The following is a 23,993-nucleotide window of genomic DNA, read 5'->3' as shown; positions in this document are numbered from 1 at the left end:
CCAAGCAGTGGCTGTAGTTAAGCTTGGAGTGATCACCATGAATTGGACTGACTCACCCTCAGATCTGCTTTGATTTGCACAGAGGCCTAGGCCCTGGTTGCTGAGTCTTGTGGTTGATGCTGAAAAAAACAGCTCCTTGACTTATGGGCATATCTTAACCATTGCTTAAAAGCCATGAGCTCTGTCACCTATCAAAATCACTCCATCCTCTCACTCAATATACCTTCAAAGGTGTACACACACACACACACACACACACAGAGTCACGTTGATAGGATAGGGAGGTTTATCACACACAGTACACTTTAAAATTATTTAATAATACAGTAATTTGGATAATCAATACAACTGCTGAATCCATTTCTCAGGCAAGTTTTTGGGCACTTTGCTTGCCATAGAGCAATCTGGCTTTGTGCTTTCCAAAGGCAGACATTCCCACAAGGCCTAACCCCCTTTGTTTGCTTTGGAGGCATTTCCCATCTGCCTACAGGGAGAGCACAGTGTAATGTTACATGTACCAACTGGCCCCTTGCTCATTTTTTCCTTTGTAAATATGGTCTTTGGGACACTGGGGAAGATCAAAGAAGTATTCTGCTTGATCTCTGTCAAAAATAGGGCTTATTCCACCAGGAGGAATAGCAAAGGAGGCAGGAGAGTAAACTCTTTCCAACAGTTGCTAACCTACTGGTATTTTTGTGCGAAGTGGTTTGTTTGATTTTTGTGGTAATCTTTTCTATGTATTACATGGCAAGAAAATCCCAATAACATACATGACCCTTATTGCAGAGTTAATCAGAAATTCTATGATCAGAAGTGTAATACAGAAAAGAACTGGGGATTTGGGGAATGGAGAAAAGATCAAGGGGCATTTTAAAGTAGTCTGCTGATTCTTCCTTCCCCTTTTCTATTGCAAAAGAGGTTAGGGAAGAATGAGGTCCAATAAAATAACATTTAGCACTCACATTGCACGCTTTGTCTGCTAAAGTGCTTTACCAACATTAACTTTCTCACAGTCCCACCATGAGGTAGGTCAGTATTACTATCCCCATTTTCCAAATGGGGCAAATTGAGACATATGGATAAAGGTACCTGCCCAAAGCTACAGAATTTGAGCAGATGAACATAACTGTGTTCTTACATGACATACCCCAGTGGCGAACAGAATATAAATGGAGGAGGATTCATTGAGTTTCAGAGACTTAACGGCCATGTTCCTTTTGTCCAATTTGCAGTTTGGGCCAAGGAGCCACCTTGCCCTCTGCCTACGCAAAGAATCCCCTCTTCTGCTCTCATCAGGAAGGGAGATGGATGTCAGGAGGGAGCCACAATCCATCCTGTCCTACAGCTACTTTTCTGACTTTACGTACTATATGCAATCGAGAACCAAAGCACAAGGCCAGCTCAAGCACGGTAATGTGTGCAGAGAAGGAAAAGGGGAGCAAAGGTCATGAAGATACCCTGCTAGAAAAGCAGACTGTAGCCAGATGCAGATATTCCACATGCTACTCCAACCCAGTTCACTACAGATAGAGGATACCACAAAAACTTGTATATCTTTCTTCCACATTCCTCCTTTGACCCTGATATTTACCTCTCTGATACAAAAGTCAATACTTTCCGGATCAATGATATAATGAGGGTATTCAGGGACTGACCTGAATGAAGTAGGGCATGGCTCTCCTTTTCAAGACACACTGTAGTTTTCTTCTTCCTCCACCAAGTATTTGGGACCCCTCCCCCCTTACTGTAGGGATCAGATACTCAGCTACAGTCTCCACCAGAGGCTTTTCTACAGACAGAAAAAATAATCCAGGATGTGCCTGCTCTGTGCCCCAGGCCCAAGGAATGAGAAAGCCTGGTGAAGAGGACGGATGAGAGATAAAGGTCCTAGAACAGATACAGCCTCTAATTAATTCCACAATGAAAAATGGCTACCCAATACAAATGTTCCTTATTGAAATTTTCCATCCCCATCCTCTACCTTGTCTTATCCCCATTATCTTTTGTGGAGGGGAATTAAGCAGCTACTACCAGACTCGGGCCTTCTGTGAGGCTAGAAGTGGGACCAGCATGTCCCAGCTCTACATGTAAACAAAAAGACAAGTGCCAAATATTCCCGAAAGGCCTTGTGGTTTCCAGCCCTGCATTCCCCAGCCCCAAAGTCTTCCTCCATGGGAAACAAGAGTGGCAAAAGCAAGGTTCCTGGCTGGCAATTTGGTCCAGAGAAGTGTGAAGGTTGCCTTCTATCTCTCTTTCTCCCCTAACAAACTTTTTGTCAGGCTTCACGCAGTACACAGAGCAGCTCCCAGCATTTATATTGTCTGGGGTCCAAGGCACCCCTTCTCAGGGTGCTGCTCTTCTCTTGCCCATATGGTGGCCTAACTGGGAACCAAAGACACAAGTAAAACTGAGCCAAAGAAGGAAGAATAGCTGTCATGCCACCCAGCAAGAGAAGCACCTATTTCCTCTGCCCTCAGCAGAGGTATGGGCAGAGGCAAGGGCTAGATGGAATAAGCAAAAATAGAAGACAGGCAGTGCCTGTTAGCCCTATAGTGCTTCCCCTTCCCTCAAAAAAGGACTTAGAAGAATGAGAAGGAAATTTCCCACTTGGCTAGGTGACCCTAGCAAGGACATGGGAGCAGGGCAATATTAGATGATAATTAACAGCCTTAGCCAATAAAACTAGCAGCCTCCAAAAGGCTAGAGGTCCCAGGGAGGGAGGTGGTGTGAGGGATACTAGATAAAACCCCTTCCTTCCTTTCAGGGAACAATGGACAATTTCAGGAAAGCAATTCCTCACAACCTCAAGGTTTGAGGGTCTGATTAGCCCCTATTATTTGGGTATTATCGATTACCCTCTCAGTGTCCATGCTGGTAGCTAACTTGTTACCTCCCATTCCAGAGGCAGGGCCTGGTCTATACACAGCTACACACACACCCAACAGGAAGAGAAGCCAAATAGGTCTCTGGTCACTGCATCCTGCGTCTCAAAGAGAAGCTGGGCTCTGCTTCCTTGGGGAGATGAGGACACTTTCCCCACACCCCATTCCTACCAACACGGAGGCCGAGACTAATGTGGATGCTTCTGCTCAAAACCACATCATACCACAGGCCCTGCCCTAATAGCTGGGATGGCATCAGCTGCACAACATGGTAGCCAAGAACCCCCTCACTTCTTCATTCCGAAAGAACCCTGTCCTCTGTGTTTTTACATGACTGTCCTTGTTCATTCGGTTCACGTCTCCAGCCCCACAGGAGGGAGAAGAGCCAGCAGCATAGCGACAACCTGAATCACTAGGGAGTCTCCTTAGTATTGCGACACCTGGTCTTTGGTGCTGGCAGTGGCTGGTGTGTTGGCAGGGCACCGGGGCAGGAGTGCCAGCGTTCTAGGCCTCAGCTTCTGGACTGGGCTCCTGGAAGAGGGACTGTTTCCGCAAGTTCAGCCGGGCACATTTGGGGCACGTGGTAGAGTTGTCATAGTAGCAATCCCTGAGTAATACAAGAGGAGAGGAGAGAGGTATTCAGGTCAGCCTGGGGATCCTCAAAAGGAAACATGTGGGACAGCAGGGCCATGGGTACCTGGCAGATCTAATGCCTTTGCCACATAGAGCAGATTTATTGTAGCACCCTATGTTATATAGCACTTAGCATTAACAGTGCCCTTTAAGGAGAAAAGCAAGCCAGAGAGATGGCACTGCTTTGGGTGGACCAAGGGGGCAGAGAGTGGCATCATCCCCCAGAGCAGTTTTCCTGGGCTGCTCTCATTACCCTCAGTACTAGCTCCCACACTTAGCAAAACAGCTGCTTAGAAGACATGAATTACTTAGCCTGATGACCCAATAGTAACGTGGGCATTAGCATTCCTACTCTGCCCCTGAGCCAGGGCCTGGTCGTGCTGGTTCTTTAATCACCAGTGACCCTTGAACTCTCAGCCAGGAAAATCCCATCCTGCAGGAAACTGAAAGAATGCCAAATGACAATTAACTCTCTGTCCAGCCCAATATTTCTTGGTAACAATGATAGTTATTATTAATAAATAACATATAGAGAACTTTTTATTACCAGTATTACCAAATGCTTTATACATGCCAACCCTCTGAGGTAATTAATACAAATATTATTGATGATGAATGATGAAACTGAGGTATGGGGACTTACTCAAGAGCATAGAGCTGTGAGCTAATAGGGACAGGAGCCCAGGTTCTTTGACTCTAAAAACCATGGCACTTGCCATGATTTCAAAGGCATTGTGCATCTGGCAGCATGGAAGCTAGCTGTGTGTGTGTGTGTGTGTGTGTGTGTGTGTGTTTGTACCTCTATGTTAGATCACCTTCCTTTCCTCCCCAACCCCTCCCCCTCACACAGAGTCCATGAAGGCAGAACTACAGGATTCTGAGAGTGAACAAGTCCTATTATAGGCTCCAGTAGGAGAAAACCTAGATGCAAACAGTTTGGTGGACTGAGACCACAAACCATAAGGTCCCACTATTCCAGGCCTGAGTGTCAGGCCCAAGGAAGAAGTAAAGAAGCAGTACAGACTAGGACAACAAGAGGCCAGGAAGTTTCTTACCTGTGGAAGACAGCAGAGCAGTCTGTGCATACTGATGTGTGGCTGTCGAAGGGGAAAAGTACATCACCCTCTTTGCAGAGTTCACATACAAAGCCTTTGGCCTGACACCGCTAGGGATGGAAGAGACAGTAACTGAGACAGATGTAGAATGGGGCAGCCCCACCAGGAACCTCATCCTTGCTCAGGACAGAGTTTCCTCAGCCTGCTAACCTCTTTTATTCAATTGCACAAGCACTTATTATGCACCTACTATGTGTTAAGAGCTATGTTAAGTACCAAGGATACCAAAAAAGGAAAAAGAGAAACAAGCCTTGCCCTCAGGGAGCTTCTATTCTATCAGGAGTGGGGAGGATATACGTACAAAGATATGTAAATATAAAGGAATATCCACACCACCAACTGGGGGCTCAGGAAAGACACCCCCCACACACCTTTAAAAGTGGCACCTGACCTGAGCCTTGAAGGAAACGGGATTGTAAGAGTCAGAGGTGAGGAAGGTGTAGTCCAGGCGTATTCTAGGCATGAGCAACAGCCCAGGCAAAAACATGGGGTAAGAGATGGCTTGTCTTGCAAAGAGCTAGAAGGCCAGTTTGGCCAAAACATCGAATGTATGGGAGGGAGAAGTATGAACTAGTCTCAAATGGGTAGATGAGAGCCAAGATTGTGGAAGTCTTTAAATACCAGGTTGGAGAGCCTGTCTTTTTATTTTTAGTGGCAATGGTAAGCAACTGATGATTTTTGAGGAGAAGAATATGACACAATCAGACATGAATTTTAGAATATTAATTTGGCAACCATGTAGGGGACGGCTGAAAAACTGATAAACTAGAAATAGGGAGATCAGTTATCAGGCTACAGAAATAGCTCAGGCCACAAGTAATGAGGGTCTGAACTAGGATAATGGCTATATGAGTTAAGAGAATGGCATATAATAGAGATGGTAGCGGTAGAGTCAAGAGACTTTGCAATTGACTGGATATGAGAGAATGAAGAGTCAATGATGACTCCAAGGTTGTGAATTTACATCACTGGAAGGATGGTGGTGCCCTCCACAGAAATGGCTAATTAGGAGGAGGTTTTTGGAGAGTGCTGAGGAAAACATGATGAGTTTTGTTTTGGACATGTTGAGTCTGAGAGGCCAATGAGACATCCAAATAGAGATATCCATTAGGCTACCAGTAATGCTCAAGTTCAGGAGGAACTGGGGCTGGACAGATAGATGTGGAAGTCTGTACAGACAGAGTGAATCAATCCATGGGATCTGATGAGTTTACTCACCTGCCACAAATTCTAGCCTGGACACCTGCCCTGCCCTCTCTCTCCAACCACCCTCTTCTAGCTCTCATAGGCTAAGAAGGAACCAGGAATTGGCCAAATCTGCCTTCCTCAAATTTGTTTAGTAGAGAACATTAACTCTGACCCACAGAGCTCGGGTTCAAGTGGCTTGTTGTGTCAGGTCAGAGGAGTAATAAAACCCCAAAAGGCAGGAGGCCACTCTCCCCTGCCCTGACCACGCCTCACCTCACAGTCTAGCTTGATGTGTTTGGCGAAGAGAGTATGGATCTCTGTCAGAGAGCAGCTGAGGCGGCCAATGTTGATGTCCACTAGGTCCTGCAGGGAGTACATCTCATCGTTCTCCACAAAGTGCTGCCGGTCCTGGAGCTGTAAGGCCAGAGCTGCTCTGGACTGGGAGTCCGACTACTCACAGGTCACATCCATCCTACTGACTGACATCCATTGCTTGCACAGCCCGGTCCAACCCTAGGCAAACTTACCCAGTGCTCTCTCAACCTCCTTAAGAGTTGAGAGTTGGCTAAAGGGGGAAGAGTGGAGACTCTAAGGGGCCTTAGTACAACCATATTTACCTGGGCTCATTTGGTCTAGATGTCACAGTAGCCTTAAATGAGCAGAAATCAGTTGATTTAGGGGTATTAATATCCCCAGTGTGATGAATCAAGTTAATGCAAACAGGCTACATCCCTGAGCATGTCTGCATACACGCATGTTCTGTCCTATGCGGTCTTCTCCCTTCCCATGTGCTTTCCCAGAAGTGGCCTGACCTGTAACAGTAGACGAGCTTCCATGGCCTCTTTGCAAGTGATGAAATATGGCTTCATGAGCAGAATATCCTGGCGCAGTTTCTGCAGAAAAGGTAGAAAAGATGAACCCCCACCAGCAGCCAACATCAGAGCCCTAGGAAAAGGTGATATAGTCTAGATTTTGGCACACACACTTCATTTTTGGCTACTGTTTCTCACACTTGTTCATGCCTTAGAGAGGCAGCATGGGGTAGTGGACAAAGGGCTGACCTCAGAATCAGGAAGACCTAGGTTCCATTTACACACACACTGGCAGAGTGACCTGGATAAGCTGTTTAATCTCTTAATGTATCAGGCAACTCCCTAAGATATAAGTGCAGAGAAGGTACCAATATACATTGGTATAGGAAGTGTCCTCACTGGAAGTTCCCTATACCAATTGTATCAAACTGAAATAGAAATGGATCCTTTCAGGCAGCATATTTGACTTAGAAAACCACAAATTAACATTTTCTATGTTGTGTCGTACTTCAATTTATTTTGTTAAACACTTCCCAACTACATTATCTTCTGGTTCAGGCCAGACTCTAGAGTTTTGCTAATTGCTTTTGGCACCTCTCCCCTAAACCAATGGAATTATAGGGACAGCACACCCCGCCCCCCCCCCAAAAAATACCTATGCAGTTCTCAAAGTATGGTCTAGGGACTGTTTGGAGATTCTTTCAGTGGGTCTATGAAGTTCAAACTATTTTTATAATAAAACTAAGATGTTTTAATTTCAAATATAGTAAATGACAATAGATATAACCCACATAAACAAAATCTTTTTGGGGAAAAATTCTAAATAATTTTTGAGTCTAAAGGTGCTCTGAGATCAAAAAGTTTGAGACGTGCTGCCCTAGAGATCAGCTCCTAGCAGTATTTGCTCTATTGAGGGCACAGCCGCCCCCAGATCTGACACATTACTCTCACTTATATCCACATCTAACCAGGTTTTGTCTTACTAATTCTGCTTCTCTTGCATACACCCTCTATATCACTCTCCTCTCCACTCACACAGCCATCACCCTAATTCGGGGCCTCAATACGACTAGCCTAGACTATCACAGTAACCCCCTAAATGCTCTCTTTCCCATCTGAGCTCTAATTTACCCAAAGTGATATTCTTAAAGCACAGAGCTGATCGTGTCATTCCACTACTCAGAAACGTCCTGGGCATCTAGAAGACAATACAAACACCTGGGAGCAGGCAGCTAGGCGGCGCAGTGAATAGGACATCAGGATGAGTTCAAATCTGACCTCAGACACTTACTGTGTGACCCCGGATAAATCACTTACCCTCTGTTTGCCTCAATTCTTCATCTACAGTGGGAACAATACTAGTACTTACCTCTCAGGGTCGTTGTGAGGATCAAATGAGAGAATAATCGTTAAGCATTTAACACAGCGCCCGGCACACAGTAGGTGTTATATTTTTACTATATTTTGTTGTTGTTCAGTTGTTTCAGTTGTGTCTAAATCTTTGTCATCTTATCTAGGGTTTTCTTGGCAAAGACACTTGCCATTTCCTTTTCCAGCTCATTTTACAGATGAGGAAACTGAGGTAAACAGGGTTAAGTGACTTGCCCAGGGTCACACGGCTAGTGTCTGAGGCTGGATTTGAACTTGAGTCTCTCTTACTCCAGGCTAGGCACTCTATGCACTGCACCACCTAGCCATCCAAGCACTATATACAAGTCAGCTATTATCTGTTTGACTCGTAAGTCCTTCGCAATCTGGCTCCAGACTAGCTTTCCAGGTGATTTACACACAGTTTTCCTTCACATACTCTACATGCCAACCAGATTGATGCTCCTTGTACAAGAGATTCCACACAGAACCCCTTCCCATGCCTGGAACGCCCACTCCTCCCCTCTACCTCCTAGAATCGCTCGCTCTTCCAAAGCTCAGCTCAAGCTCTTTGTGTAACTTCCTACTCTTTGGCTTTTGCCTCCCCCCACCCCCACCCCCCACCCCTGCCCCATCACTCCACATTTACTTTGTATACATACATGTATACATTTTGTTCTTATAGATTGTAACATATTGTTTCCTTACAATAGCATTTCAGTCCCTAGAAGATAAAAATTGTTGTTCCATATCTGTCATTTTGTCCCTAGCACACTTCCTGGACCATAAATGCTTGTTGAATGAACAAACACCAAACGTGAAGAGATCCAGAATCAGGGGGCACCCAATCCAAGAGCCTTTCCTGGGGCTTGCCCTTCTGAGCTTACCCGGATCTCCACCAGCTCCTCCACATAGTTGAATAAGAGCGGGTTGATCTCCCGTAGTTTGAGCACTGGCCGGGACACCATCAATGTGAGATAGCGCATGCTGCATCGAGATACCTAGGGAAAGACACCACCCTTACCGCCCAATAATTGCCTCCCTGGGCTATCTTCCCTTGACCTGGGTCCAATAAGAGAGTGACTCCCCACCTCCCATCCCCCACCCCCATTCTTCTCTCCAATTCAAACAGCCCCACCTACAAGGGAAAGGCAAGGTGGGACTTGGGGAAGTGGTCCCGGTGTTCAGGTGAGCCGCCTCACCTTCCGAGGCTCAAAGTCCCAATTATGGATGACTCGGGCAGGAATGACGGCCAGGTCATTCCAGTGGCAGTTACTGCAGTAATACTGACCAGTGTAGTCACACTGCCGAGCCTCACTAGGCACTCCCCCTAGGAGGAACAAAACAAAAACAAAATATAAATAAAAGTAAATAATATAAAACAATATCTCAAAGCAAGAAGAAGGATTTTTTTTAAAGAAGGCCAGGTCCTAAACACTATGCTCGAATCAAGAAAGTGCTAACCTCAGATCCTCATTCAGCTCTCTCCAGCTAATAGCGAAGACAGTCAAAAATGCTGAGACTCAAACCTAGGTCTCTTGACTCCCTGTCCATTGTTCCTTATCCCAGGGGTTCTTAACATTTTTAGTGTCATGTACCTGGTCTGGGGAAGCCACTGCACTCTTTCTCAGAATCAAGTTTTTAAATATATGAAATACATAGACTTATAAAGAAAACCAAATTATACTGAAAATACAAGGAGTCCAGTTTTATACCATGTTGCCTGTCCAACCTTATTTCCTAGTGACTGTACCTCAGTCTCCCCCAGGATAATCCCATCTATACTAGAGCCAAACTGATTCCCTGTGCCATACACACTTGCTCATGCCTCTTCCTACCTAGAATACCCTATCCCTCTCTCTTCATTCTATAAGTCCTGTTCTTCCCTCAAAGCCCAACTCAAGTCTCCATCTCTTCATCAAAGCCTTCCTTGACTGACCCAGCCCTCAAGGATCACTCCTTCCCCAGAATTCCTATAATATACATTTTCATACCATGAATCTGGCAGTAAACTTCCCTCTCATGGTATTAATGATCTTCTTAGGTCCCTGTCCTATTTTCCAAACTATATCATAAGCCTCTTGAAAGCAAAGCCCACGTCTTCGATCTTTGTATCACAATCACCTAGTGCAGTGGCCCTCCATACATCTTATACTCGGTCAATGATTAAGAGGCCTTCATGTGCACATCTGTTTCCCTACTCTCTCCTCCTCCTCCATCCAGATATACCAAGGCTGGAGCAATCAGTGGGATAGGCATATGGAGAACACTCACGTAGAGACACTGGTGCCCGGCATTCAGCACAGCGATAATCTTGACTATCCAGGCCAGTCTCCGGACAAATATTCAGTTCATACTCTGCCTGGTGACTGACCTTTGAGCGTACACAGGGCTTAGAGATGAGGTTCAGGCACTTGCTATGACAGCGATAGTAGCAACCTGTAGAAGACAAGAGGTAAGAACGAGCATGGACCCCATGAAGCCTCAACTCCCACTCCACTGTTTCTTTTCTCAGACCCAGAAGGGCCCAAGGTCCTGGTGACTAACCTGTGCAGGTGTACCACGTCTGGATCAGGCCCCAGATGATAGTGCTACATTTGTCACAGGTCTGCTTGACACTTTTGCTCTTTTCCTTGTAGAACCGGTGCTCAAGGAGGACACGGATATTGGGTTCATCTTCATTGGGATCCTATAGCATGGGGCCAAGGCATATAGGTGTATTAAGGGGCAGAAAGAAGAGATTCTCTGAGGATTCCTCTTCTCCCCTCCTCCTACCACAAACTGACTTCTCAGCTCATGTTTCTCACACTTAAAGGAAAGATGAGTGCAAACCATAAGGCTATATTCTAGTTACCACTCTCTCCATGTTTCCATGGATGTTCACTCAGTAGGCTGGGACTAGGGTACCTGAAAAGTGGCTAGTTTGCTTTGGATAAGGAACTCTGCATAGCATGTTTCCCAAGAACCCTGAACTGCCTGGAGATCTTTCCTGATAGAACAGCAATTTGCCTTGAGCTCCTGGAACTATAAATAACTAATAACCATATTATGATTATCAGCTATGGATAAAAGGACAGGTTACCTAGAAGAAGGAGGTGATGCATGTACAAAAATATTTATAGCAGCTCTTTTTGTGGTGGCAAAGTATTGGAAGTTGAGGGGATGCCCATCGACTGGGGAATGGCTGAACAAGTTGTGGTATATGAATGTAATGGAATACTGTTGTGCTATAAGAAATGATGAGCAGGCAGATTTCAGAAAAACCTAGAAAGACTTACATGAACTGATGCTGAGTGAAGTGAGCAGAACCAGGAAAACATTGTACACAGTAACAGCCACACTGTGTGATGATAAACTATGATAGACTTATTTCTTCTCAGCAATACAATGATTTAATACTATTCCAAAAGATTCATGACAGAAAATGCTATTCACATCCAGAAACAGAACTATGGAGTCTGAATGCAGATCAAAACATACATTTTTACTTTTGTTTTTTCTTTCTCATGTTTTTTCCCTTTTGTTCTGTTTCTTCTTTTACAACATAACTAATAGGGAAATAAGATCAATATGGTTGTACATGTATAACCTGTATCAGATTGCTTGCCATCTTGGGGAGAGAGGAGGGGAGAAAAATTTGGAACTCAAAATCTTATAAAAGTAAGAAAATACTATTAAGTGGGAAAAAAAGAAATGAGGTGATAGTTCCTGTCAGATCATATCTAGGATAATACATTCAGCTGTGGGTGCCCATTTTAGGGAGAACACCAACATTTTAAGGAGTATATCCAGGGGAGCAAAGAGGCTGAGGACAATTCCATATAGGCACCAACTGGAAGAAATGAGGACGTTTATCCTGGAGAAGAGAAGTCTTAATGGGGAACTGAGTGGCAAGTATTTGAAGGGCTGGTATGTGGAGAAGGGATTATACCTGTTCTCCTGGATCCCAGAGGATCCAACTAGGATGAAGGGGTGGAAGTTACAGAAAGGTAGATCTAGGAGGCTTTATGACAGGATAAAACTTCACAATGAGAACGGTCCAAAATCAGAGTGGAAGTTCTCCCTTCAACTCTTCTAGAGAAGGCTAGCCAGCCATGCTGCAGGCATGTTGCAAAGGGGATTACTGTTAGGTTCAGGTCGGACTAGATGCAACCTGAGGTCTCTCCCAGTTCTGTGCCAAAGAATGTACCAAGCAGATAAAGCTGGCGGCCACCCTCTAGATTTGCCCCTTTGGACTTTGCACTGTGGCTATAAAGGAAGAGGCAGGGGTGAGCACACACCTTCAGCTCCTGGAGCTTCAGCCGGAGGTGAATCAGCCTCACGACAGCATCCTTCTGCTTCTCCGAATGTTCTGGCAGCTCCAAGATCACCTGCTTGCACTCCTCAATGGCCTGACGAAGCTGCTCAATGTCTGAAGCCAGGAACAGACCCTGCCCAGACAGGGCTCAGGGTTAGAGGCTCCTCTATCACACCAGCCCCTGCATATGCATCTTCTGAACTCATCAGCAAGCCCTTGCCTTGGCACCCAAACCCAGAGCACCCTCTAACAGTGACTGGGGTTATGGATTATTGGCTGTCAGGGCCTTGGGGCTAGGCAGGCCCTTTCCCTACTCTGTTAAACCAAATTTTGATTCCCAAACCCAATAATCTCTGGTAGTTCAACATATTCACAAGACCTACTGGCCAAAGCCATATGTTCTAGTGCCTATAACTGGCAAGAGAGAGCCTTAGTGTCATAAGAGCTCAGAGGAAAAGTCAGGTGATGGTCCCCCATTAGAGCACAGCTGGAACACTGCATTCAGTTCTGGGCACCACATTTCAGGGAGGACACCAACACACTGGAGAACATTCAGAGAAGGACAACCAGGGTGGCAAGGGGCCCAGGATTGTTGCTATTCAAGGGTCAGTTGGAGGAAATGAGGATGTTGAGCTTGGAGAAAACAAGTCTTGGCCGGGGGGTGGGGGGGAACAGGAAAGCAAATATGTGAAGGGCTATTGTATAGAAGAAGGATTACATTTGTTTTGGTGATCCAACCAAACGGCCTCCCTTTATAGAGGAGATGAGGCCCAGTGAAGGAAAGGGACTTGCTGAAGGTCAGGCAGTGAGCTAAATCCAATTCAACAAACGTTTATTAAATGCCTGCTACTATGTGCCAGGCACTGGCGATAGAAGTCCTCTGTCCTCAAGGAGCTTAGAGTCTACGAGGAGGGGAGGAGGGCCAACATGGACACAGAAAAATAGACATAAAAATTCATAGGGAGTAGAGCATGAATACAATAGGGTGGATCAGGAATGGCCTCTTGTGAGAGGGGGAACTTCATATGGGCCATCAAAGGAGGACAGGGATGAAAGTAAGAAGGGAGTGCATTTCAGGTGTGAGGGATGGCCTGTGAAAAGGCATGGAGATCGGGCCTGGTGGCAGGGTTTAGACTAGGACCCAGGGCTCCTACCCTCACAGTCTAGTCAGGAGGAGGGGAAGGAAGGGGAACGTGATCCACTCAGGTCAAGGAAGAGGCTGCTGGGAAAGTGTGAAGGCTGAAGGTGGCCTAGAAGGAGAAATGAAATTGCGATAGGCCAGAGTAGGGGTTCTTTGCCTCTTTGTGTGTTGTATTCCTTTGGCAGTCTGCAGAACACTATGGACCCTTTCTCAGAATAATGTTTTTCATTCATAAAACAAAATACCCATGTTTACAAAGGAAACCAATTATATTGAAATAGGTGTATAAAAAAAGCAAGTTCATGGATCCCCTCAGGTTAAGAATTCCTGGACCAGGGACAACACATGAAAGGACCAGAGACAGCAGACACTGAGAATTTGGCCACACCTGGATGGGTGGCAAGAGCCTTTGTTTGGGGGAGAGGGAGGAAGAAACTCCAATCCTTCTCCTCTCCCACGCAGACAGGAGCCCAAGTGAGTTTTCAGCAGGCAGATTTTACCACCCAGGGGCACGTACCACAGGACGAGAAAAGTGGTCTTCAGCTAAGCCCAGGTCCATCATGCGTTCAGTACACTTGAACTCTGGTTCCTGATGGGGCTGATCCACTGGTGAGTCTGTAATGGGTCACAGAGAAGGGGAAAATGAGGAAGAGGGAGAAACCAAAACAATTGACCTTGGGGTTTTTTTAACTGCTTTCTCTCCTCACTCATTAAAATCCCAAGCCTCTTTATCAAGGGATGCCTATTTCAGTCCCCAAGCCCAGAGCATGCACTGCATCTAAAACCTGCATTTTAGCTGAGTTTGGGGCTTTGAGCTCTAGGCTCCTGATCCCTCGGGACCAAGGAGAACTCCTTTCCTACCCGTACTTCCAAACATTTTCTGACTGTCTGCTTTTATAGCTTAGTTCCCTATATTCAACTTGGCAATATTTGGCCAAGTCCCCAAGGGTAAAGTCAGGAAGAGCACTGGACATGAGAGTAGAGAAGCAGAACCCTACTCTCATGTTGGCAAGTAGAAGTGGGCTGAAGACTACTGTAAGGAAACAAGAAAGGGCATAGAAATGCATGCCATGCTTCATCAGGGTATGCCCCCAGGGAATTACAGATTTTTAAAAAGTCAAACATGGGTTGAATATTCAATCAATCATAAAGGACATTATTTTTATTAACAAACACGCTAAAGAAACTAAAATCTTAACTTTATTTAAATTGGCAACTAAACTTTATTTAAAAAATAAAAACTTTCCCAAGGGTTCCTTTCCATTAAATCCTTCTCTCCTCTAAAATACAGAACAATCTTTTCAGCCTTATGGTCTTAGCTTAAAAAAAAAGCATCTTTCCAATGGACCTTAATCCCTTAGTCATTCATTTTGCCATGAAGTATAAGTAGTGTACTGGAGAAGGAAGTGGCAAACCATGCCAGTAACTTCACCAAGAAAACCCCATGGACTGTATTTGTCCACAAGAGTACGAAGAGTCAGATGTGACTGAATGACAACAAGGAGTATATAGGTCAAGGACCAATGATCGGAAATAGATCTTTTAAAAATTTTCATTTGTGTGGAGGGCCCCAAAACAACCAAGCCATGCTTCCTTCCTCTTCCCCACAAGAGCCTCAAGAAGGCTGCAGACCATAGGCAAGTAGGAAACAGAGAAAGGAAGTGGTGGCAGCAGCCGCAGTAGCAGCCAAGTGTCCCCAAGGACTGCAAGACCTCCCTTCCCCTGAGATCCTGGGTGGCCTCCCCATGACAAGACGGCTGCTGGCAATGAGGGTGTGTCTGGGCACATCCTGCGCGCGCGCGCACGCACGCACACACACACACACATCTATGAGGAAAGGCAATTCTCTCCCCTTCCCCAGCCCAGAGTTTGACATGATACAAACCATGGCCTGCCATACAAGTGACAGCAGCCTACAAACTATAGCTTTTAAATGATCCAAGATAATGCCAAAAGACTGATGATGAAGAATGCTACCCACCTCTTGACAGAAAAGTGACTGGACTAAATATGCAGAACAAGACACCCATTTTTGGACATGGCCAATGTGGACTTTGTTTTGTTTGACTATGCATATTTATTACAAGGGTTTGGTTTCTCCCTCCCCGCCTCCAGGGGGAGATGAGGGAGAGAAAATAAATGGCTAATAATTGAAAAGAAAAAAAGAAAACTATGAAAATGCATGTTATTTGGGAGGGAGAAATGGGCCCAGGGCATTACCTCAAAGCCTTCTCCCATTAATAACCCTACCTGTAATGGTTGGTCAGATGATCTAATCATCTTGGGAACCATACAGTCAATAGAATGTAAGTTCTTTGAGGATAAAAACAGTGTTCATTGTGTCTTTGTTCCCCTGGTGCCCAGCACAGTCCCTAGCACATAGTAGGTACTTAATAAATGTTTGCTGTACTAAAGAGATAAGATACAGGTTCAGTCAAGGGTCATGGAGGGGATGGTAGGAGACAGCAGGTAGGTAGCAGGAGGAAGGACAAAGACCCCTGATTTCACTGGTTTTGCCATTTTGAGTGGTGAATGCCTTCTTGGGGCTCTAAGCAGGTCTTCCTCTTCTTCTGCCTCCTTCTCCCCAGGCAGGAACCCTACAAGAATTAACTTTTCTCCCAGCACCCGTCATTGCTTCTCTGTGAGAAGATATTTGCTCTGTTCCTTCCCAGACCTGTTCTGCAGGAATCCTGAAGATAAAAACTGGCCCAGCTGTGTCCTCCCAGAGGGAAGGGGCCCTCCTGGGCACTGTTTCTCCCAAGGACAGCTGACTGCCCTTCTCTAACCAGCTCTCACAAAAGCAAAGTGAACTACCGATCACTTGTTCTTAATGAGGAACCAGCAAACAGAGATAACAAATCCCCAAAGAACCTCCAAATCCAACCACTTCCACCCATGGCATTGACATTTTTCCCTCTTTACTCTTTTCCTTCTGGTGAAGAGGCTGTGATAGGCCAGACTGGACAGTCACTGCTGTGAATTTAAGGGTCAACAGCCCAGAGGTTCAATTCAACGCATCGACAATATGCCCGACACTTCACCAGGTACCAGAGGTGCGAAGACAAAAGAAAGACCAGGCCCTGCTCTCAAGAAGCTTACATTCTATTAGTTCAAAATAGCATGTAAAGAGAAGTAAATGCAAAATATGTACAAAGTCTATCAGGGTTTTCTTTGCTGGATAATAACTAGCATTTATATAGTTCTTACAATGCATCGGGCACCGCGGAAATGCTTTACAAATGTCTGCTTTGATCCTCACAACAACCCTGGGAGGGAGGTGCTATTACGAACTCCATTTTATACTTGAGGAAAGCCAGAGGTTAAGTGACTTGCCCAAGGTCATACAGCTACTAAGTAGAGATCAGGAGAGAAGCCTTCCTATAGGAAGCAGTCCTTGAGCTGAACCTTGAAGGAAGCTAGGAATTGTTTTGTTCTAAAAAAAAATTGAATGAATAAAAATCTTATTTTTATTGCTACCTTTTTATATCACTTCAGTTTCAGAATACATCCACCTACCTGCCCAGCCATCACTTATAACAAATATAAAAAAGAAAGGGTGGGGGGGGAGCAGTTGAACAAAGCTGCATCTGGCAGTATTTCTAACACTCCACCCTCCCCTTCTGTAATGACAGAAGGGAGGTACACTTTCTCAACTCTTTTGGGGGCCAAACTTGGGTATTACAATCATAATGTTCAGCTGGGGTTTTTTTGTTCTTTTTTTTATACCGTCATAGTTATTACTTGTATTGTTTTCCTGGCTTTACTTAGGAAACAAGGAGTTCTGATGGGGTGGTGGGACCTGGACCCCAATAGCCCATCAGTTCTATCCTGGGTAAAGAGGGAGAGCATTCTAGATCTAACGAAAGAGGAGATGAGGTGTCATCTTGCTCTAGTGACCCAAAGATGTTCCTTCTGGGTCACAGGCTGGGAGTTGGAATCAGTGTTAGCAGAAAAAGCTAACCTGGACAATGGACCAGAGCAGCCGCAGGTAGAGAAGGGAGTAGGTGATGTAGTCCCATAGGAGTCACAGATTCAGATCTGGAAGGGACTTTAGAGGCCACTGAGTCCAACCTTCCCATTTTACAGATGAAGAAACTGAAGCTTGGGGAGATGAAGTGACTCAGCCCACGTCGCTAAAGCTGAGCCAAGATTTGAACCCACGTGTTCTCACTTCAAATCCAGGGTTCTTTCCACTGTCCTCTGCTGTCTCTCTGTGGGCTCTTCTCCCCTTCAAGCACAGAGTACTCACCTTCAGGAGAGAGGTCCTCAGGATCCTTGTCAGCCGTCTGCTCATGCTGCCTACCAGGCAGCTGCTTGTTGAAGGGGTTGAGGTGGGCTTGTCGAAAGCGAGCCAGCTTCTCATCATATTCCATAGCAGTCCAGCCTGTGGAGACCACACCAAGGCAGCCATGAAGGAAAAAGTCCTTCAGAGCTCCTGGCTTTGCACAAAGTATGAAACCAGCTTCCAAAGCTTCACTTCACCCCAAATGTCCCAAGTTCCCTCTCTGAGCTGTGAAGGTACAGGCTGCAGCTCCCAAAACCACTCCTCCCCCCTTTCACTTCCCCTGGGGGAATCTCAGGATGAGACACCTTCAGAGAACAACTCAAAAAAATAGCCTGTGCCTTCTCTCTTCTTTCCCCCAATCCTGGAATTTCAGCCAGCACAAGAAACTCCATCCCCAGAGCTGCTGGCTTCTGAATAAAAGTAAAGCCAACAAGCATTTATTAAGTACCTACTATATTCCAGGTACTGTGCTAAGCACTGGAGATACAGAGAAAGGCAAAAGACAGTCCCTGCCCTCAAGAAGCTCACATTCTAGTGGGAGAGCCAACATGCAAACAAGCTACAAATAAGATATAGACAAAATAAACTGGAGATGAGCAACAGAGGGAAGGCAAGGAGGGCAGTCAGTGACAGTGCACAGTTAAAAGCTGAAATCAACAAGGATGCAGAGCAGCTCTTGCTACCCTCCATTCATTCGATGACTCGAAAGTTGCTAGGACCCTAAGCAAAAGCATTGATGACAACAGATCAGTCCTCTGGAACTAAGCCGGCAGCTCAGGGATTTGAATCCACAGCCTGAGAAACAGCAAGCCTGCCTTCTCCCCAGAGCTCTAACCTAGCCAAGAGGGGTCACAAGAAGCCCTTACATCACCCTGCTCAGTCCCAGCTAGAGAACACAGCTGGAAAAACTCTGTTCATTTCAAATGTTCCCTCAGGGACAATCACTTATTCTCTGACTCTCTTTCTGACCTAGATAAGATTCACTATCCCAACTTTTTTGTAAAAAAAATATTAACTGTTATTATAATAAGCTTAACAATAATTTCTTTTTTTACCTTAATATTTTTATTTTTTCATTTATTTAGCACTTTGTTTTTCCCCAATTACATGTAAAAACAATTTTAAACATTCATTTTAAAAATTTCAAGTTCCAAAGTCTCTCTCTCCTTTCCCTCCCCCCTCACTGAGAAGGCAAGCAATTTGATATAGGTTATACATGTGCAGTCATGCAAAATATATCTCCATATTAGTCATTTAACAATAATTTCAACACACACAAACAAAATAAGGAACAGAATCCCAAGGAAAGGCACAAAATCTAAAATATTTACATTGGAAAGAACAAAAAAGAACTTTAAAACTTTCACAAAGTAATTATTTGCTGTGTCCCTTTCCCCTCTCTTCTTCGCCTATGTACTTAAATCTCTGTTGCTGACGTTGTTTTGAAAAAAAAAATTATATGTGGCCAACAATGTGTATATTCTCCTAAGACCATTACCTTCATTTCTCATTGCTTTATAGAAGTTTATCTATAGGGGCAGCTACATAGTACAGTGGATAGAGTGCAGGGCCTGGAATCAGGAAGACTAACCTTCCCAAGTTCAAATCTAGCCTCAGATATTTACTAGCTGTGTAACCCTGGGCAAGTCACTTAACTTTGTTTGCCTCAGTTTGCTCATCTGTAAATGGGCTGGAGAAGGAAATGGCAAACCACTCCAGTATGTTTGCCAGGAGACCCCGAATGGAGTCATAAAGAGTGGGACGCAACCGAAAAGACTGAACAGCAATAGATGTTTTTCCAAAATGTGCTTGCATTCTCCACCACTGCCATTTTGACAAGTTCCATTCATACCTGTATTTTAGCATGTGGTATTAAGTACCTGTTTATTCAGCCATTCTCCTAATAACAGAACAAAAAGGTGGTTTCCAGTTTTTTCACTCTTACACATACTGCAACTGAATATTTGTGAACAACTAACAAACCTATTGCCTCATTGTTGGACATCTCTTGCCTAAGGTGGATGGGACATGACCTCTCAAATACTGCCTAAAATAGAGGAAAGAAAATATTTGTGGCTTATCACATCAGTCAGAAACGAATCAAATGCCTTCATTCTTTAACAGCCCAAGTCACAATCAATTACAGAATTTTTATAGTCAGAAAACGGACACCTCAGAGATCTAGGATGGCTTTTTAATGAAAGAAATGGGAGGAGGGGGTACAACCCAGAGATGCTAAGTGACTCCCCCGCCATCACACAGCTAGCACCAGGGCCTGGACAAGATCCTCGCTTTCTGCTTGTCCACTAAGGTAGATCCTTCAGCGGCATCTTCACTCCACATGTGCAGATCACAGACTGCACTGGAAAGCCAGTGACTAGAGCCCAGTTATTGCCTAACAGAGGCTGGGGGACTGATTTTTCCTCTATTAATTTCACTTCTACTGATAAATCATTTCCACTGGCCAGTTCCCTCACCAGCACCTGTGCCCTCAGACCAGAAATCAGAGCACAGGAAGACTCAACCCTTTATGCCTGGAACATCTACCTGGGGACCCCATGGCATCAACTGGGGTCTGCTGCTTCAACCACTCATTATATAATAATGATTACAATAACTTTACTAACATTGTCTTACTTGATCCTGGGAGGTAGATGCTATGATCATTCCTATTTTACAGATGGTGAAACTGAGACAAATCGATTGACCTGCCCAGGGTCACACAGCCACTGAACATCTGAGGTGGATATAAACTCGAGTCTTCCTCACTGGAAGCCCAGCACTTGGTCCACTGGGCCATAAATGTAGTATGCTTAGTTCATGGTATTCTGTAGCCAACTTATCAGCCTCCATCCTGGACCCCTTTTTTTCCCAACCCATCCTTTCCTACCTCTGGAACCACAATCAAATTAACTGTCATTGCTCCTAAAAGACAAGTGACAATCTACTTTCCCTGTGACTTCACTCAGCAGTTTTCAGAACCAAAATCTCCCTCCTGGACCATCAGTCCCCAGTACAGTGTGTATATTCTCCCCAAGGGTGAAGGACAAACAACAATGTTCTCCCCCATTAAAATATAAGTTCCTTGAAGGCAGAGACTGCCTTCCATTCTGTTTTTGTATGCCTAGCTCCCCAGTATCCAGCACTATACCTGGCACATGTTAAGAGCTTAATAAATGTGTTTTCATGCATTATTTCATTCATTCCTGCCATGCCAACTGCTATGCCTGAGCATTCCCTCCCTCAGGTGTCCCAAAATGACAGTACTCTAAAATCCTGGGTAGCCCTGCCTAATGTGAGGACCAGCCAGGTTACGATCTTGTGAGGGTGGTAAATCCGCTCTGTGTACAGAAGATGACATGAAGCTAAAGGGATATGTGGTATGACTATGCTCAAGATTTACTCCTTTTGATCTAAACTTTTCTCTTGAACCTTGTCAATCAATAAGCGCTGATTAAGCACCTACTGTATGTCAAGCACTGGGCTAAGAGCTTGGGGTGCAAAGAAAAGCAAAAGACATTTCCTGCCCTCAAGGAGTTTATAGGCTAATGGGGAAGACAACATGTAAACAATCATGCCCAAACATGATAAAAGCAGGAAAAATTGGAGATAATCTCAGAGGGAAGACAGTAGCAGTGTGGGGCCTAGGAGAGGCTTCCTGTAGGAGGTGGGATTTTAGCTGAGATTTGAAAGAAGCCAGGGAGTCAGAAGTAGAGACAGGGAGGGAGAGATTTCCAGGTTTGGGAGAGAGTCAGAGGATAAAGGTGGCAAGGGGAGACTTGGGGGGGGATATTTTTATTTCATATTTATAAAATTTAAAACTGGAAGTAACCTTAGAGACCACCTAATCCAACCCTCTTATTTTTCAGATGAGAAAACAAACCATAGCCCAGAGAGCTTAATGACTTTACTGTGGTCACACACAGCTAATATTCAAACTCAGGTCCCTCCAAGAGAAGGGATTTTCAAGAGATCCTTTGGGTCCAATGCTCTTGGATAGTACACAAAGGAAAAACAAAACCAAGTGAATCAAAAGTATTTCTTAAGTGCCGACTTCATGCTAAGCACACTATGTTCTTTCCCCACTCCCACAAGGAAACCCAAACCTGACCTTCCTCTCATCTTCATCTTTGCCTCTGGGGGTGGGGGGGAATGACTTGGCAGTTTAAAAAAAATCATGCTATTAGTTAAGTTGCCAGTGGGACCCGACAAAACATGCTGGGCAAGAACACAAAGGCAAAGGGTGACTTCAGAGATGCCATGAGACGTCCCCTCTCTTGTCCTTCCGGTCCCTGAACCAAAACAAGTAAATTCCAAGCAGGGCCTCTATTGGTACATACCAACGTGGCATGTTATCATGACAGTAACACCTCCTGCTCATCAGAGCATTCAAACAATGCCTCTCATTCATTCATTAAACCTGTAACCCAAGGTTGGAGGTGCCCAAATTCAGCTCCACATATCACAGGGCTTTCAAAGTGGTTTTCTGACCAAAACATTATTGCTAAAAATTGTTATGCTATCTATTCCCAGGATGCTCTGTCATCTCCTGACTCAAAAGTGGGCAGGGCCTTAGCCTGATGTATTCAGAGGATCAGATTTCCTGCACTACATCACCATCCACCAACACATAGGAAGTTTCTACTTTTCAGGAGTCTGAAGAAGCTCAGGGCTCTGAGATGCTCACTCTCTTAGGTACCAAAGGTAAGAAGTATTAGGACCTGAAGTTCAGGGAGCTCCCCCTGCTCCGGGATGGGTACAGACAAAGGAGAAGATGAGAGGGGGTGGGGCACAATGAAAAGCTGAGTTTCACAAAAAGTAGAAAAAGGCTGCTAACCTCAAGACCTGGGGCCTCTAGCTGTGAAACCAAAGACTAATCACTAAGCCTCAGTTTCCACAACTGTAAAGTAGGGATGATAATACTCCATCACTATCTTGCAATCTAGTAAAGAAGGTGTTTTTTAAAACCTTCGATGTTACCAAAATATGGTAATGTCATTAAGCCTCGAGCCTTTACAAGCCAGGGTTCAGGACTGAAGGAGTGGGGTGGCTGATAATTCCCTCCCTGTGTCTCCTGCACTGCAAACCCCCTTCCCTTGTCAGGCTGCCCACGACAACATTCTGATAATATTCTCCACCTCTCCATGCCCAGTGCATCGCCAGTCCCAAGGTAAACCCCAGCTCCAAGCCTGAAGCCTGTTAACAAGATGAGGGTGCCAGGACACCAGAGCCCCTCTCTTGGTCTTTTTCCTGTGCCTGCCCACTCCTGCACCCCGACTCCGGGGGCCTTCAGCCAAGGGAAGAAGGTGGGGTGCGGTGAGACCCCTCCAGAGCTTTGACCACAGGGGTCCCAGACTGGGCGGGCCGCCAGCATCCAGGAAGGAGGAGGAAAAGGGAAGAGGGAGGGGAGAATGAGGGGAGAGGGAGGAAGGAGGGGGGAAGAAGGGAGGAGGAAAGGGGTGGGGCAAAGAGAGGGGCAAAAATCTTCCCCACATCCCCCCTCCAGCAGCCGTCCTGCAGACTCACCCGAGCATGGCCCGCAGCCCCCAGACCCCGGCGCTGCTGCTGCTGCTGCTGTTGCTGGTTCCCCCAGCCCCAGGTCCGCGGGCTGCTAGTGCTGCCGAGGCAGCCGCTACCGCTGTTTGCTGCTGGCACAGCTGCTGCCGCTGCCGCTGCCGCTGCCGCCGCCGCCGCCGCCGCGCCTGCTACATTGTAACATTAGCTGTCCCAGGGCGCCGAGATGAGGCAGCCCCGGCGTCCCGAGCCCAGAGCGGCCGCCTCCCTTAGCTAGGCTCGGGACCATGCTGCCGCCTCAGGCCAGGAGGGCTACTTACACGCCTTCTTCCTGCCTTTCAAACCTCTCTCTCCCAGTGTTTAAGAAGTGACCTCCACCTGGAATGTCGTCCTTCCCAATGGGCCGAATAAACACCTCAGGCTATCCCATTTGAAAGAGACCTACCTCTTAGCCCAAAGAAGAGATGACAGATAACACCCTCCTTTTGCAGGGGTGGGAAAACATGCCTTATAGAGCACTGCATTTAAATCGATTTGGTTGCTATGTTGGTTAGTTTTGAATTGGTTTTCCCCTTGATTTTATTCTTTGCTATGAGGGATGGACATGGGGAAATACAAGGATGTAAAAGCAAAAGAAACCTAAAATTTTAAATTAAAAATTTAAAAATCCCGCAGAGATCAGTCCTGAGACCGGATTGGGACAAGTGAAGTGATTTATGGAGTTATATTTGTGGGGCTGGAAGGGCCCATAAAGATGA

General features: G+C 45.5%; 1 protein-coding gene across 2 annotated transcripts; it reads right to left on the bottom strand.

Annotated features, from left to right (window-relative positions):
* Positions 1-299: 299 nt before the first annotated feature.
* DEF8 (differentially expressed in FDCP 8 homolog) lies at positions 300-23,482 on the bottom strand. Of its 2 annotated transcripts, XM_036751643.1 has the most exons (12): positions 23,248-23,482; positions 17,686-17,820; positions 13,954-14,051; positions 12,279-12,428; positions 10,546-10,687; positions 10,273-10,437; positions 9,201-9,328; positions 8,886-8,999; positions 6,631-6,711; positions 6,092-6,232; positions 4,571-4,680; positions 300-3,489 (listed from the first exon to the last, which is right to left on the bottom strand). In XM_036751643.1, exons 2-12 carry the CDS (start codon positions 17,807-17,809, stop codon positions 3,387-3,389), a joined length of 1,356 nt encoding a protein of 451 aa, XP_036607538.1. In that variant the 5' UTR covers positions 17,810-17,820; positions 23,248-23,482; the 3' UTR covers positions 300-3,386. The 2 variants fall into 2 exon arrangements, with proteins under 2 accessions (XP_036607538.1, XP_036607539.1); XM_036751644.1 differs by lacking the exon at positions 6,092-6,232 and having other exon boundaries at positions 23,248-23,410.
* Between the last annotated feature and the right edge of the window lie 511 nt (positions 23,483-23,993).

Source organism: Trichosurus vulpecula, chromosome 3 (assembly GCF_011100635.1).
Source record: "Trichosurus vulpecula isolate mTriVul1 chromosome 3, mTriVul1.pri, whole genome shotgun sequence".
In the NCBI taxonomy this organism is placed as follows: Eukaryota; Metazoa; Chordata; class Mammalia; order Diprotodontia; family Phalangeridae; genus Trichosurus; species Trichosurus vulpecula.
This window is presented reverse-complemented; position numbering and strand designations above follow the sequence as displayed.